The 14,445-nt window shown below is 46.4% G+C and overlaps 1 protein-coding gene across 1 annotated transcript; it reads right to left on the bottom strand.

Annotated features, from left to right (window-relative positions):
* Positions 1 to 10,492: 10,492 nt before the first annotated feature.
* LOC126517686 (uncharacterized) lies at positions 10,493 to 12,123 on the bottom strand. The gene is made up of 3 exons (XM_055064392.1): positions 11,837 to 12,123; positions 10,721 to 10,931; positions 10,493 to 10,639 (listed from the first exon to the last, which is right to left on the bottom strand). Exons 1-3 carry the CDS (start codon positions 12,121 to 12,123, stop codon positions 10,493 to 10,495), a joined length of 645 nt encoding a protein of 214 aa, XP_054920367.1.
* Between the last annotated feature and the right edge of the window lie 2,322 nt (positions 12,124 to 14,445).

The raw sequence follows: 14,445 nt of genomic DNA, 5'->3' as shown, positions 1-14,445 counted from the left end.
TCGGAGGTGTCTCTTGACTCACAGAATTTAACATGCTCCCCGAACCACACGTTAAGGCCGGTATTTTATTTGTCTTCAAGTCAGCCCTGTGTGTCCTACACTGGAGAAAACCGTTCGGTAAACGTCTAAATGGAGACGTAGCTGGAGTTTTCGTGCTTTTCACAATTCAACGCATGTCAGATACAACGACAGGTGTCCTCGAGTGTGCACGCTTTCGAGCGCAGGTTCAATTCTTTTGTAGCGATAGCTACATTACGCCAGGTTTTTGCTTCTTCGCCATCGCCGCACTTTGAGCCGTGGCCGCACTGTGACGTCACACCACGGCCCTCTATTCTCCAGCAACTCGGCTCGTCGCGGCCGCCGCGCGGCCACCGCTCCTGTCACTGGGCCCTCGCCGCGTCTCTGTGTGACGTCACACCTCGGGCCTTGATTCTCCGCCGACTCGGCTTGTCGCCGTCGCCGCGCGGCATAGAGTTAAGGGTAAACCCCATGAGCGCGATTTCATGCGCGACAGCCACGAGCGACGGATCGGACCGTCGCTTGAACAAATCGCTCGGTCTTGTCGCGCGACCGCTCCGTTCTGCAAATCTAGAATTCGTCGCTCGTCGCCCCGAAGTGCTATGAGCGACTAGCCAATACTAGGCAGCCGGAGCGGGATGTACATTAGTCACGAACTACCGGTTTGCGCACGTGCGCGCTTCTCAGTATACAAACGGAACGAGCTAACTGTCGAATTTTGATATGCATACGAAAAAAAACCTACTGCAAGACCTTCAGAAATACTTTATGTTGCTTTGTACAGCCAAACAAATAAACCTAAATAATTATAGCAAGTGCCACGCCAGGTTTGGCGGTAACTCTATTCCCTAATACCGGCAACACTGTAGAGCCGTCGCGCGAAGCGGTCGCTGGCTTGGAGTTTGACTTCTGCGCGACAAGTGAACGCCACAGCCATCTCCATCGCGTCGCTTGACGCTGTCGCGCAAAAAATCGCTTGCATGGGGTTTATACTTTACTATTGAGGGCGAGGGGTTATGGAGTCGCCATCTGTTGCCCTTGCGTAGTATGTCGCCTTCATATTACGCCCTTGCGTAGTATGAAGGATCACGCGGCGTGCTCCTCATAGGTTTTGCTTACGGCGCTCAATAAAACCACCACGCGGCAGCCCTCCTGGACGTTTACGTAGGCACTTTCAAAACGAGCGAAGTTTTTTACTGTCGATAAAATAATCTTGGGCAAACTGAAAGCACAGAATCGTTTACAGGCCCTATCTCTTTACCGTCTGTATAACACAAATGGGGCATAACAGAATGAAGCCTCAATGCAGCGATCGTACAGGTTCGCAGCGACCGACTGCGCGTCTGCATGCATGTCCGCGCACAATGTCTGCTTTCGCTGTGAACGCGTTTTCGCAAGAAGCCGGGAGCTTTAGGCCGCAGCATATGAGCATTTGACAGTACAGTAGCAGCCATTGTTGCGCGGACACTATCAGAACTGTTCAAAAATAATTTTGTTATAGACTTCGACGCATACGGCGATTGTGATGTGCCGTCGCGACGATTCAATGTGTTTTTGTCTTCGAAATTCTTGGACATTTCAAAATTATTTCCCAAGTTGCGTCGCACTGTATGTTTATCGGTCTTCTCAGCGGGCGATTTCCCTCTGCTTGTTTTCCGTAATCCAGTGCATTAATTCATAACACAAACATCACCATGACGCACATTTAATGGTAAGACGCACATTTATTGTGCGTCTTACCGCTCCCTTTCCGTTCCAGTGAATTTGCCAGTATCTAAGATCAACAAGTTGATAGACCAAACCGTCATGACATTAGCCGGGCAACGGGCGCGGCCGAGGGTCTGTCTCAGTGCGTGTTTTCTGCTACTCACCGAACATCGCGCAGTCCCGGCGCCGTAGCAGTAATGTTCCTCGCGTCTGTGCTTGCTGCATACCCTAGTTCTAGCCGATGGCTGTCTGCCGGTTCTAAGTTTCGCCAGCCTAGTTTCACGCAGCTCTTTGGCCTGCAACTAGGTGCGAATAAGGCTGACACCGGGCTCCGTTGCGTAAGTCCGGCACTGCGGCACCGAGCAGTAGCCTACCATGCTGCACGCCTCCATAGGCAGCTACTGCTTATTATAGTACTTCCAAATGTTGTCAAGCAGACACCCTAGGCGGTAAAGTCTCACTACTTAATCAGAACCGCGGCGCAGGTGGGACTTCCAACTTTTGTTTTCAGCTCGCTTCGGCGCTTCCGAAGCAGCCGACGCGGCCGATATGTCCACGTGATCCCTCATGCCACGTCACGCCGACGGTGGCGCCAACTTTTCCAGTGGTAGAGCTCACCTCCAATCTAACTCTAGAGGACAAGTTACATATAGAGCCCATGCACTGAAATCGGGAACCGCAAGAGCGCTGCCATGTTGCTACGCGCTGAAGTTGCCAGCTCCTGAGACGCTTGCGAGACTTGGCGACAGTGCTCAGTTTTAAACTGTCAACCGATAGCTTCTAGCAATTAGCAGCGCAGCTCACGTAGCAGCGTATGGCAGCGCCTCGCTTGTAGTGTGGTGATATGGTGCGCGCGCAGCCCTGTGTTTGGGCTTCATAAGTTGGTTCTTTATGCTATGTTGCGGGATGCTGGGGGTGTGGTCGATGTTGGCCGTGCAGGTGGTAGTTATGCATCCGTAGGATGGCCCTGTTAAAGTTTCCGGCGGTATGCGGTTTTCAGCGGTCACGCCTGTTGCATGAGTGTCACTTGACGAAGTTACGAACTAGGAGCTCGAAGCTATGGTAAGATTTCTCGTTGGCGTTCCGTAATTCTCTTCGCACGGGAGCGGTGTGTTGCAGAAGCCGCTGTCGCCATCTATGGTCGAGACGATAGATAGGTTTTTTTTTACAATTATTGATCACTGTAGGGACAATGTAACCGACAAACGGAAGTCTCAGGAGGTCACCTGAGATTATAATAAAGCAGGCGGAGCAGGAAGGAATTCCAGGGCACCCAACGGAGAGCGGGGGGATCAAAGCTCGAAGCAGAACAGTACGTAGGTTGGGGGCGCCGAGGCAGGTTTGTGTCAGGGAGTGTTCGCTCGGACAGCTTCCCGGGCACGCGCAGCGGTGCCTCGCAAGGTTGAGGTATTTTAAAGGCACCTGCGCCCATGATCTTTGTTTTCCTCTGTCCAGTGAGCAAGATTAACCAGAATAATGTGGACAGCATTCGTTGCAGTCGCAAACGCGAGTCATGGCATATGTAGCTCGCGTCGCCTGGCGTATGTAGTAATATCAGAGTTAGTTCTATGAACTTTATGCATAATAGGCTTTGCTACGGTACCTTAAAGGAATGAGTCTAGAGGACGGTGTTGGTACGTTTTTTCGTACCGCCCTAATCCTATAACCCCCCCCCCCCTACAAATACACACACATACCCTCTTTTTTCTATATGTATACATGCAATTCCTAGCCATGATCGATTGACCAGTTCAAGTGGTCAACATGTCAATAACTGTCATAGGAATTACTGTAATAAACACAATTCCACGATCGGAATGTTTACTTTTATTTTTTGTTGTAACACTGAGAACTACACAGAACCTTATTTTGTATATGTGGAAGTGTGTGTGCATAACGTGAGAGTATGTGTGTATATATGGCCTTTTGCACATGTAGATGTACCCAGTTTAATCCCGTGTGCAATACACAGACAAAGCAGCTGCTACAACATGAACTGCCGCATTGAGGACCACACAAAACATACGTAACTAGAGGTGAAAAATATAGAAGGGAGCTTCAAAATACACTCTGTAGCACTGCAAAGTGTAACATACATTGCATGTGTGCAATAAATGTTCAAAAAAGCAATGCATCAATGTCCCATTTGCTTCAAGTTTATTATCAAGTTCAAGTTTACCCAAGTTTATTGTGAGCATATGTACAACAGGAATCTGCTGACATACCCGCAGGCATGGTGTGCTGGCTGCCTCAGCGTAAGAAAAAGAAAGAAATTGGGTGAATGTCAACACCAGTGCCGCTGCCTCTTGCCTCTGACCTACACGTGCCTCCAGGGCATCTTTGTTGTTGGAGTCTGCACAAGTGCGCTGGCGTGGCGAGGCGTAGGAGTCACCTGAGAGAAAGAGTATCGTTTGCATGGAGAAGTGGCTGTTCACGTCGCCTGTCCCTTTCCCTCAAATGCTTCCTTGGCGACTTGAATGACGCACGGGTAGTCAAGCTGGATGTTCTAGGTGTGCTGGCTGCCTAAACGTAAGAAAAAGAAAGAAATCGGATGAATGTCAATATGATTGCTATTGCTTCTTGCCTGTTACCTTCATTTGCCTCCATGGCTTATCGGCTTGCAGAGTCTGCATAAGGGAGCTACTGTGGCTAGGCATAGGCATTGTCTAAGCAAAAAGAAAAGGCCATTCAAATGGGGAATTATGAAAATAAATGCAGTTCTTATGTCTGCTTGTTGCACTGTTCTTGCCTGAATGTTTTCAAAGATGGTGTCCAGAATACATCACAACATTGACTGCTTTTGCCTTTTACCTGCAGGTGTTGCTGTGAGATCGTTAGTGTGGCTGCGTGCAGCATCGTAACACTTGGTGGAGGCATTGGAAGTGCTAGCCAAGATTATTAAGAATCATCCTTGTCTGCATAAATGCTGCAAACTTCTAAATGCAATTGGTAACTATCACAATTGGTAGAAGCCCCCCCCCCCGTCTATGTGGCAAGTGCCATAGCTCGAAATTGAATTTTTCCTTTAGTGTTACACAAGCTGTCTGATATGTCCACATTAGTTGTGATCCACGTTTCTTTTTTTATTTATCCAAGTATGAAGAGAGCACCAATAAATTGTTTTTTCTTTTAATTCTTGCGTGGCTTGTTTTTTGGTTTGTTTCAGAATTTATCAAGCAGCAGTCTCACGATGCTAAAGTGACTCATGTAACGACAATCATCAGCTTTTGTTTTGCAGAAAAACAAAGCATTTCCTGACCCATTGTTTCCTTTCAAATTACTCGCATAATTTTGCGGAGTATTCTGCCTATATTGACTTGCTTGACCTCCACTAAAGAGTCTTTGCATTTTCAAATGCCATTCTTTCCTTAAATTCATTCGACACTTCTCATAATTTATGTACCTTGGGCTTCTGATACTAGGCATTCACCATTTTCGCTTGTTGATTCTGACTAGAAATGTCTTCTTTAATTTAGAGCTTCAATTTTACCTTTGGAACACACAGAAGGGCTTGCCGTTGCATATCTGTATAACAGGGAAACATGTTTCATTAAACATTTGCAAAATCGAATAGAAGATTGATGAATGCAGCATGCAGTGGGATTTGACTGAATGAGCCATAAAAGTAACTCATCTCATCTGGTAAATTAAAGCACGTGTTAGTGTGGTGTACAAATGTCACACTAATGTGGTGGGTTCTCTTGCTTTATAGGGGTATTACTCAAGTTCGCGCGTGCGCACCTGACCCTTCTCTGGATCGCACAGCGCCGGCGGAGCGGCAGTCGCTCGCTAGCACTTTCGCAGAAGCCCTAACAGTCAGAGCTGTGACCCCTAACCCGCGGTTCGCTGTGAGTTGCGACCACGGCGGGTTCAGGCCAGGGGGGACAGGGTGAGTCTCGACGTAAGGTGTTTATTCACCTTAGAGTACAAATATACCAACTGACAACAGCAGCAACCACACATACAAATACAACACAAAACCACAGCGGCGGAGCGTTCCGCACGTCTGGGGCGAAATAAACCGCACAATGTGGGAACCACAAAAGAGGCTGATAAGAGTTCAGCTCACCCAGAGTGGATCCGCGCTCGGGCCCTGGGGCGGTCAGTCGCTCACAAAGGCCGAGCGTAGCAGGGGGACGGCGTGCGGCGGTCTCAGCGGCTGAATTGAGAGGCGGCCTGTCGCAAGCTCCTCAGCCGAAACACAACGGTGCATCGGGGGAATAGCGCTTCTCCCCGAGCGGCGGAGAGGGAGTCTCCCCGGTCCCAAGAAATGGAAAGGAGGGAACGGGAGTGCCTTGGCTGCAGCGTCGCGGCCAGGCGCGAAGAGCAGCGGGAGCGGCGAACGTGCCCTCTCCCCGCTACCCTGCGCGAGCGAGCCCGTGATTATCGCGTGATAACCGCGTGGCCGCTCCGGAGATATAGGGATGCGCGGGCGATCCCCACAGCTTATACAGCAAAATAATTGGTGCGCGAGAAAAAATTTATTTTTGCGTAACCCTTGTACGCACTGGTTTAAGGAAAATGAGCTGGAGCTCTGCACATGATCAACTTATTTTACCTGCGAGTATACTCAACAAAAATGTCCCAGCTGCCTAGTGGTATTGGAGATTATGTCGGTATTGCATATGGGCATGTTGTCTAAAGTATTTCAATTTAGAAAGAGCTCGTAGGGATCTGATGTGCTTATCTGCAGTATGTGGACACATGTAAATGACTCAGCATCAAGTGCATGTGAACGGTCCCACCGGCCCGGAGTCGATCATGCAAATAAATTCGCTGCACACATTTGTGACCATAAAATATATGCCACATGAAACGGCATGCAAGGAAGTGTGAAAAATATTGCGCAGTTAATAAAGCGCCTACGCTATTATTATGTGGGTTCATAAACTAGATTTCGTCCGTATTAGACACTCGCCTCTTGGTTGCTTCCTGACACAGAAATACTCCGCATCAGGCTCTTTTTCTGCGGTGGCCTTTGTAGAAGCATGATTGTTCAAAGCGGAACAATTAAACAGGTTCCATGACTTGCTTGTAGATTCGCCAGTACAATTCCGGTGCGCTGGTCCACATGTCGAGCAATTCCCTACTGAAGGGAAACGTACAAATGAAAACAATGCTCCGCATGTAAAAAATGCTCTACTGTGACCCTTCTCAAACGATTGTGATGCATCACAAGAGCTGTATACTCGCGTGATGTTCTGAACAAGAAGATACATTCGTTTACTTACATGTGACGGTATATGCCAAAGCACTTCGGGGCTTGGGTGGCACAAAAGGCACGAATGTGCCATAGCGTCCTGTGTCGTCGCGCGATCACATGTCAAACCTAAACTGTACGAAACTACTACGCATCCAAAAAACACAGATTCAAAACCTAAATTCGAGCCACGCTTTATTGCATCAATGAGTACATCGTGATTTACATAAGTCACGCACTTAGCAGGCGCTTTCCGTAAACTTACTATTAACGCATCACCTTCATGAAGCCATCAGCTATGCGTGTTTAAATGACAAAGCATAAGGTGACCTGTACTTGTTTTCAGCTCTTTAAATAGTAACTGCGCTGGCCACACTGACCAGTAGCAGCAGGGCGGCGCCCAAGCATTTCCCACTTTTTCGGGCCAGCTTTTCCTCTGCGGTTGTTTATCTTAACTCTATGCCGCGCGGCCACTCCTACAAGCGCGCGTCCGCCGTTGCTTGGCAACCGCCACAGCTGGTGCGCTCGCCGCGCCCTCTGTGTGACGTCACACCACGGGCCTCGATTCTCCGGCAACTCTACTCGTCGCGGTCGCCTCGCGGCCACCGCTTCTGCCGTTGGGGGAAATCACTAAGTGGGAAACCACTAAGTTCAGTAACAACATGTCTAACTATAAGCGAAGCCTAAGCGCAGCCGGGGCCATCGGCGTCATCGCCGCAGCTCTTGACTGGAAGGATGTCTCTAGGAAAACCGCTGCCTCGGTATTTCATAGCCGTTGCCGTTCGTCACGAGGAATGCCAGCCGAAAAACGGGAGTCGCAACAGCGGCAAATTTTTATTGCTTAGTAAATACTTTCAATGTTACCAGACCTGTCAATGAAACGACACCGCTGTAACCGCGCGTTGTCACTCCTACAGGAGTGACAACGCGCTCGTTGCCGCTCGTTGTCACTCCTATAGGAGTGACAACGAGCGGTCACAGCCCTAGCGGATATAGACCCAGCGCCTGCTGGGTAGCCTGCTGTGTCACATTGCCTGCTGTAACAGTATAGCCTGCTGTGTCTATATTTCGCACTGATTCTTCTCATTCGATTTCAGAAGTGTGATTTAGCAGAAACGTATTGTTGTTGCTGTAACTGCGTTCTCAGTGTTAAATGATTCGATTCGCCTAGGTCGGTGCGCAAGAAGCGGGGGTTGTGTAGTGTAGATAGACTAGCTGCACGGCGCCTAGCAATTTCGCGGTTGGTGGCAAAATAAATGCGTGTTTAGCAACGCATTATGTTAGGCCAGTTGGTGGATTGCCGTCGATGTTAGCGGCGCAAATTTTACGAAATGAAGAAAACGATTCTTTGGGATTTTCGGGAGGCCAGAATTGAGCTTGCCGGTGCGATGTTCGCAGGGTCTGTTGAGTTATGAAAGTGCACGCCTACTCCGTTAAGAAAGCCCATTTAAAGGAAATGAAACTTGTCGCGCACACCCCTGCTAAGCTTTCCGAGGAGTTTAGGTGTCTAGGACCACCGAGGGCCGATAGCTTTGTATGCACTACAGCACCTATCCGCTTGAGCATCACCCGCGTTCACAAAGTGAAACATAACTACAACAATTTTTTTCTTTGCGTTTCCCACTTCAATCAGCCTCGTTTCACATCCAGTTCATGTGCACTGGGGTCGTATAACGTAAAAATATTCCAATATGTTTTTCTTCCTACCTCCTGACGTGAAATTTGCGTAGCCGCCGACGCAAGCATCGGGCAGTCACCCGCAGGGTTGTCTGAACAAACCAATCAAATGCTCCCCTCGTTCATAGGAGGTCACTTTTGTTTGCTTCAAAAACGAATGACATTGCCTGCACTGAGCGGCTTGTCTTATCTAATTGGCTCACAAGAGGCGAGGAGCATGCTCAAGTGGAGAGAGATTCGATGGGGCCGAGCCCCTGCACTAAATATTGATAACCGGTTGAAGAGGGTGGTCCCGGCATCTGCGATGGGTCCGCTTTCTCTTACTTAGCTTGCGGTGGCTCCTCGACAATCGTGGCGGCATGCAACGGAAGCTTAACAATGAAGCTAAAACAGATCCTCAGGAAACAAGAGTTGGCAGAACGAGGTCGTAAACGTGCCGAAAGTTCTCGAAAACGTTACAAGCCACGCAAAAAGTTTTATTGTATGCAAATAAGCCCGTGCTCTCCGGCAAGGGCGAGTAGCCAGTGCCGGAGCGATCGGCGGTAGCCATATTTTATTCCTTCCGGAAGGGGGCAGCCTGCGGCTATTCAGAAGAAAATTGAGTTTTGTTCGGCATATTAATACATCTTTATCGCGTACACGTCACTTTGACGCGGTAAGCTTTTGCGGTTTTGTGACGTCGCGTGAGAGGCAAGTGACGTGGCTGTAGCCCGAAAATATTTGACCAACAGCCGAAGGCTAATCGCGAAAAGCCATCGAATCAGAAATAACTATTTTTTTCGTTTCGTCAAGTCATGCATAATCAGTGTGTACACGTCATATCAGGTGAGGAGCTCTCGCGGTTTTCGTGACGTCGTGTGTAAGACAGGTGAAGTGGGGGAAGGTCCAAAAAAGTTTTTCACCAATCGAGGAGGGCTGACTGCAGAATTGGAATAGAAAAGTTTGGAATAGTTTTACGACGAATGCTTGCGACGAAGAAACATAAAGTATGCACCTGGACTCCCGTACGGATGCGCGGCCTATCCGAGAAGCTTCTTCATCGTTATTTTGGCCCGTATAGGATAATTCGCCGAATTAGTCCCTTGAACTATGAACTTGCTCCAGAAGGTCAAGTAACCTCATCACGACAGCGGCATCGAACAGAAATCATCCATGTCATCCGAATGAAGCCGTACTACGACAGGCAATAACTGCTTCCGCCTACAAGCATAGCGAATTCATGACAGTCTAGGAAACGCCGCCCTCTGTATGAGCATCGGAACGATGCACTCTTGGAAGGGGGACAATGACAAGATGATTTCAAGTTACGCACGCCAGCAACCTCCTGCGTCCGTCCAGTTGTTTGCTGCTACCTGCGAAAGATAGCGGCACAAGAGAAGAAGAGGTGCGGGTCTTTTGTGAAAAGACTGTACGTTCTAGTGAGGCTCTCGTTTAGCTGTTTGTCAGGCACAAGCTCACCCAAGGTAAAGTGATTAAAGTACCGTCGCTCAACTGTGCGTTACAATATGAAATTGCCCCAGGATTTATGGTTGCATGTGACGGTTCGCGGGTGGATAGGGAATGAAGATGAGGATGGGTGCCGATTGTCAATAAACTGGTGTTCTGACCGACGCTATGACTGATTCATCGCATAAGTCGATAGGATCTACCTCAACAGCATCATGAGCACATCTAAGATCGACCTGACGAAGTACACCAAAGATGATGCTTCTGTGGAAAAGTGGTTGTGCCTGTTTGAGATGAAAGCAACCAATACTACATATAGAACATCAGCTTCATCAGAGAGCATCTCAAACGTGAGGAATCCTGCTGCTACCTGACAGATTTTGAACATCCAAAACTCATGGGATGGTATGTGACCTATATTTGAATAAATACATTCAATGAAATTTACTTCCTTGCAAGTGGCAAAAGCTGTTGCTCCTGTAGATGCTTTAGAGCAACATCTTTTGACACGCCCGGCTGTTGCCACTGCCAACCAACTTCCCCAAATGTGCTGCAGAAGTAGGCAGTGAAGATGTTTCTCGCATCTGCTGCCTGTGTGTGGAAATTTCGAGCATGTGCAGAAGCAAGCGAAAAATAATTTGGATGTGATCCATCCTGAGCTTCTCCTCCCACACTTTGCTGCCAGTGGCCTCGTATCACATTTCCAAAGCTATCTTCTCTGTCCACATACCCATGCCTCTGTGCATTTAACTTCATTATGAACTTGTGCAGGATGCAGGCTGCTTTGATGATATAATCGACGTTAGTCGGATGGAGGTTTATTGTGCGTAGGAGCACTCTCCACCTTGCTGCTGTAATCCCAAAGGCATTCTCGGCACACCTTCTGCAAGGCAAACATGCAGGACATTGTCAGCAAATGAAAAATTATTGTTAAAGCACTCGGTGCATTAACCATCGGTACAGTTAAACTTACAGTAGATGAAATGAATAGCCTTTCTCTTCATTTTTTCAATTTTTCTAATGGAATGTTTTGTGTACGGGTCCCATATAATAATAGCATATTCTAGCTTGCGTATAATAAAAGTAACATTGCTAAGTAATTTAACACTGGCAGGTTAATTTCTGAGCTTGTGTCCTTAAAACAAGTTTTTCGGAAAACAGAAGGGAAAATATTGTTAAGATGTAATTTCCAAGAAGGGGTATTAATGAATGTTACACCTAGGTATTTGTAGTTTTTAACTTCCTTTAGCGGGACAGAGGCCAGTGTGTACTCTTATTTTAGCAGGTTCTTATGTGTTTTGCAAAGACGGACCGTTCTGCCTTTGTTCAAAGCCGTGCCCCACTCATCACACTATATATTGTAGGTTTAAATCAAGTTCAGTTTGCTCATGCACTGAAATATATTTCACAAAAATGCAGGCATCTGCAAAGAGTCGAATTTTCGCATGAGGTGTACAATATCATTAATGTACAATAGAAACAGCAATGGCCCCAGGACACTGCCCTGGGGTATATATACCGGATGTAACGGGGAGATAGCTAGAGTTGTTACCATCAACTGAAACAAACTGCATGCAACCAGAAAGATAATCTGCTATCCATGCAACAAGAATATCAGATAAATTAATATTTCTGCGCTTTTGAATAATTAATAAAAGCTCAAAGCGCTAAAAACACGAAGGACGTAGAAAAAGAAACATACCACACGCTGTGCATACACGTGCAGTATAGGCTTCTTCAACATCGTCGCCGTGACCCACAATACTGAAAGTATTTCCCATGCTTTACCTTGCTCTGCTCAGCCTGTAATTGAAGACCCTCCTTTCATCAGTGAGCTGCTTTGCCGGGAAGGGTCTCATAAAATCCTTGCGTAATTGAAATGCCTCATCCCCAACAAAGGCATAGGGTGCGACAGTTCTTGTACAAGGCAGGCAGCTTGCAGAAGGTGTACCGAGAGTCCCACTGGCCAGTGCCTTCCCGAATTCCGAGCTCTTTAATATTCCTCCATCACTCTGCCGACCATGAGCACCAACGTCAATGATGGTGTACTGGTAATTGCTGTCGACGGCAGCCATCAGCACAATGGAAAAAGTGCCCTGAAATAGGTTATTAGTCACCATATTGGTGCACCATCTTTGCAGATGTAATAGAAGCACACATAAAAACCGCACTCAAATGACATTTTTCATGACCTTGGAAATATACATTAAGAACAAATGCAGCAATTTTACAGAGTAGTGAAATGCCTCACTTTTAAGCATGAAATACCTACATTTCAAATGAAACAGTTGTGACTGCTCCAAGTCACTCACGACTTGTGAAAAGTCGTGAGTGATTAATCTGTAGTAATTAATCAATTGCAATTTGCAGCAATCATCTGCATTTACCTAGAAACCACATGCACATCCGCCACCTTGTGCGAGCAACAATTTGATTTGGGCAAGTTGGTTTATCTTCAATGTATGCTGAAGCAGTGCAATAGGATGCTGACTGTCACCCGAACTTCATTCAAAGCAGCACCAGACTTTTATTATCTATCGAATAACAAGAATCACCCGGATTGACAGCACGCGCGGGAGAGGGGGCAGGGCGGCATCACACATGCAGGTATTTAGCCAAAGAAATGTCTCTTCGAATGATAGACACTTTTGCTATTGTTATGCAGTACACCTTCACAATTTTTCTCCTATAGGTCTTTGCAAATTTCAGGAACCTGGTACTACCAAAGAGCGCAGAGCATGTATGTTTCTTACTATTGGCAGCTAGATGGCTACGATACCAATTTTTAACATTGTTATAGTGCTCTCTCGCTCTATCAAAGACGATTGCCCATTCTGTCCAATGTATATATTTCTGCAGCTTCAACGAATTTCATGGACGACATCAGAAGTGCACATGGTGAATTTGGTATTGTGACTAGCAGAACATTGCGGCCGTATTCGATGATTATATTGGAGTCTACAATTTTGAAATTTTGCACTGAGCAGAGAACACTAGGTTTATTTGATCTCTGCTGGCTTCATATCAACTCAGTATTCGAAGGGGACATAACAGTGCCAAAGTAAGGCAAGATAAGCAGACATTGCCAACATAAGCAGATATTCTCTGCAGTGGAGAAGACAATAGCTGATAAACAGAGATTATTGTGCACATAAAACTAGGTGAAACATAAAATATAGTGAATATGCATATACAACAAAAGAATGCCACAACCAAGAAAGTGATTTGCTGGAATAATTTCACATCTTATGTAACTGATCAGATGTACGGTTTACTGATGTACTCTTTAATATGTGACAGATGGCAAAAATTGTGTGCTTAAATGTGCCTAGTGAGCAAGCTTACCTTGTAGTTGAAATATAGGCTTCCGGAATCGGGAGGTGCAGTGATGGCGACATGCTTGCCATCCACAGCTCCCAAACAGTTGGGAAACTGCCACTGGGAGGCAAAGCCTTGGGCAATGTCTGTCCAGTCTGCCTCAGAGAGCACCTGAATTTATTAAAATGTTTTTCAGAAGCCATTACACAGGCAGTGCATATGATTACAGTGCAGGGCTTAATACTACTAATGGTTTTTATTGATGCAGTATATACTATGATCAACACTGACAAGACTAATAATATTATGGTGAAGTATAGGAGTATCCACTAAGTGTACTGGTGTAGATTGTTAAAGAATAGGTTTTGTGTGCTAGGCTGTGCTAAAGAATCTATGTTAGGGTGACAATATTACAAATCATTTTGTACTCAGAACTGCACACTGATTTAAAAGAAAGAATGGCTGTTTGGCCAGGACACCACTTAATGGTTTCAAAATAAGTGTACATGAGTGCATGTATCACAATTAACATTTCATGCGCATTACTCTGCCACCCTGTGCTGAAGAACAGCTGCTTCGAACAAGCAAGATGAATACATGTCACATGCCTCCTTTATGCACTGCCATCACTGCTCAATGAAATAAGTACAAAAGTGCCAGCAGTGGTAAAAGGCAGTTATATTATGTATGCCTGCATTTAACATGCAAAAAGGCATGTCAGCATATTGTGGAATATGCCGAACAGCATGGAAATAAAAGAAGTGCATCCACACTAACACAATCATCGGCATAATGATACTTTCAGAAAGGGAACTGCAAGGACTAATGCAGTGCATACATCAAGGTAAATCAGCTAATAATAATAACATAGGCACACAAATAAGGTCAGCTGAAAGCCATCCTGCATGTCTAAATGCCAAATAATGATTGGCAATTGAACTCAAAATCCTTTAATGTTACTATGTGCTCCCTACCTTCATGAAGTGATCTTTTAGTCGCGCCCAAATGCTTCGACAGCAAAAATGAATGCATAGCCTAGCCGTCTCTATTCCCAATCTATAAGCCAGTGCCACGTCCTT

Source organism: Dermacentor andersoni, chromosome 11 (assembly GCF_023375885.2).
Source record: "Dermacentor andersoni chromosome 11, qqDerAnde1_hic_scaffold, whole genome shotgun sequence".
NCBI lineage: Eukaryota > Metazoa > Arthropoda > Arachnida > Ixodida > Ixodidae > Dermacentor > Dermacentor andersoni.
The sequence above is the reverse complement of the archived record's forward strand: the minus strand, read 5'-3'. Positions and strand labels throughout refer to the sequence as shown.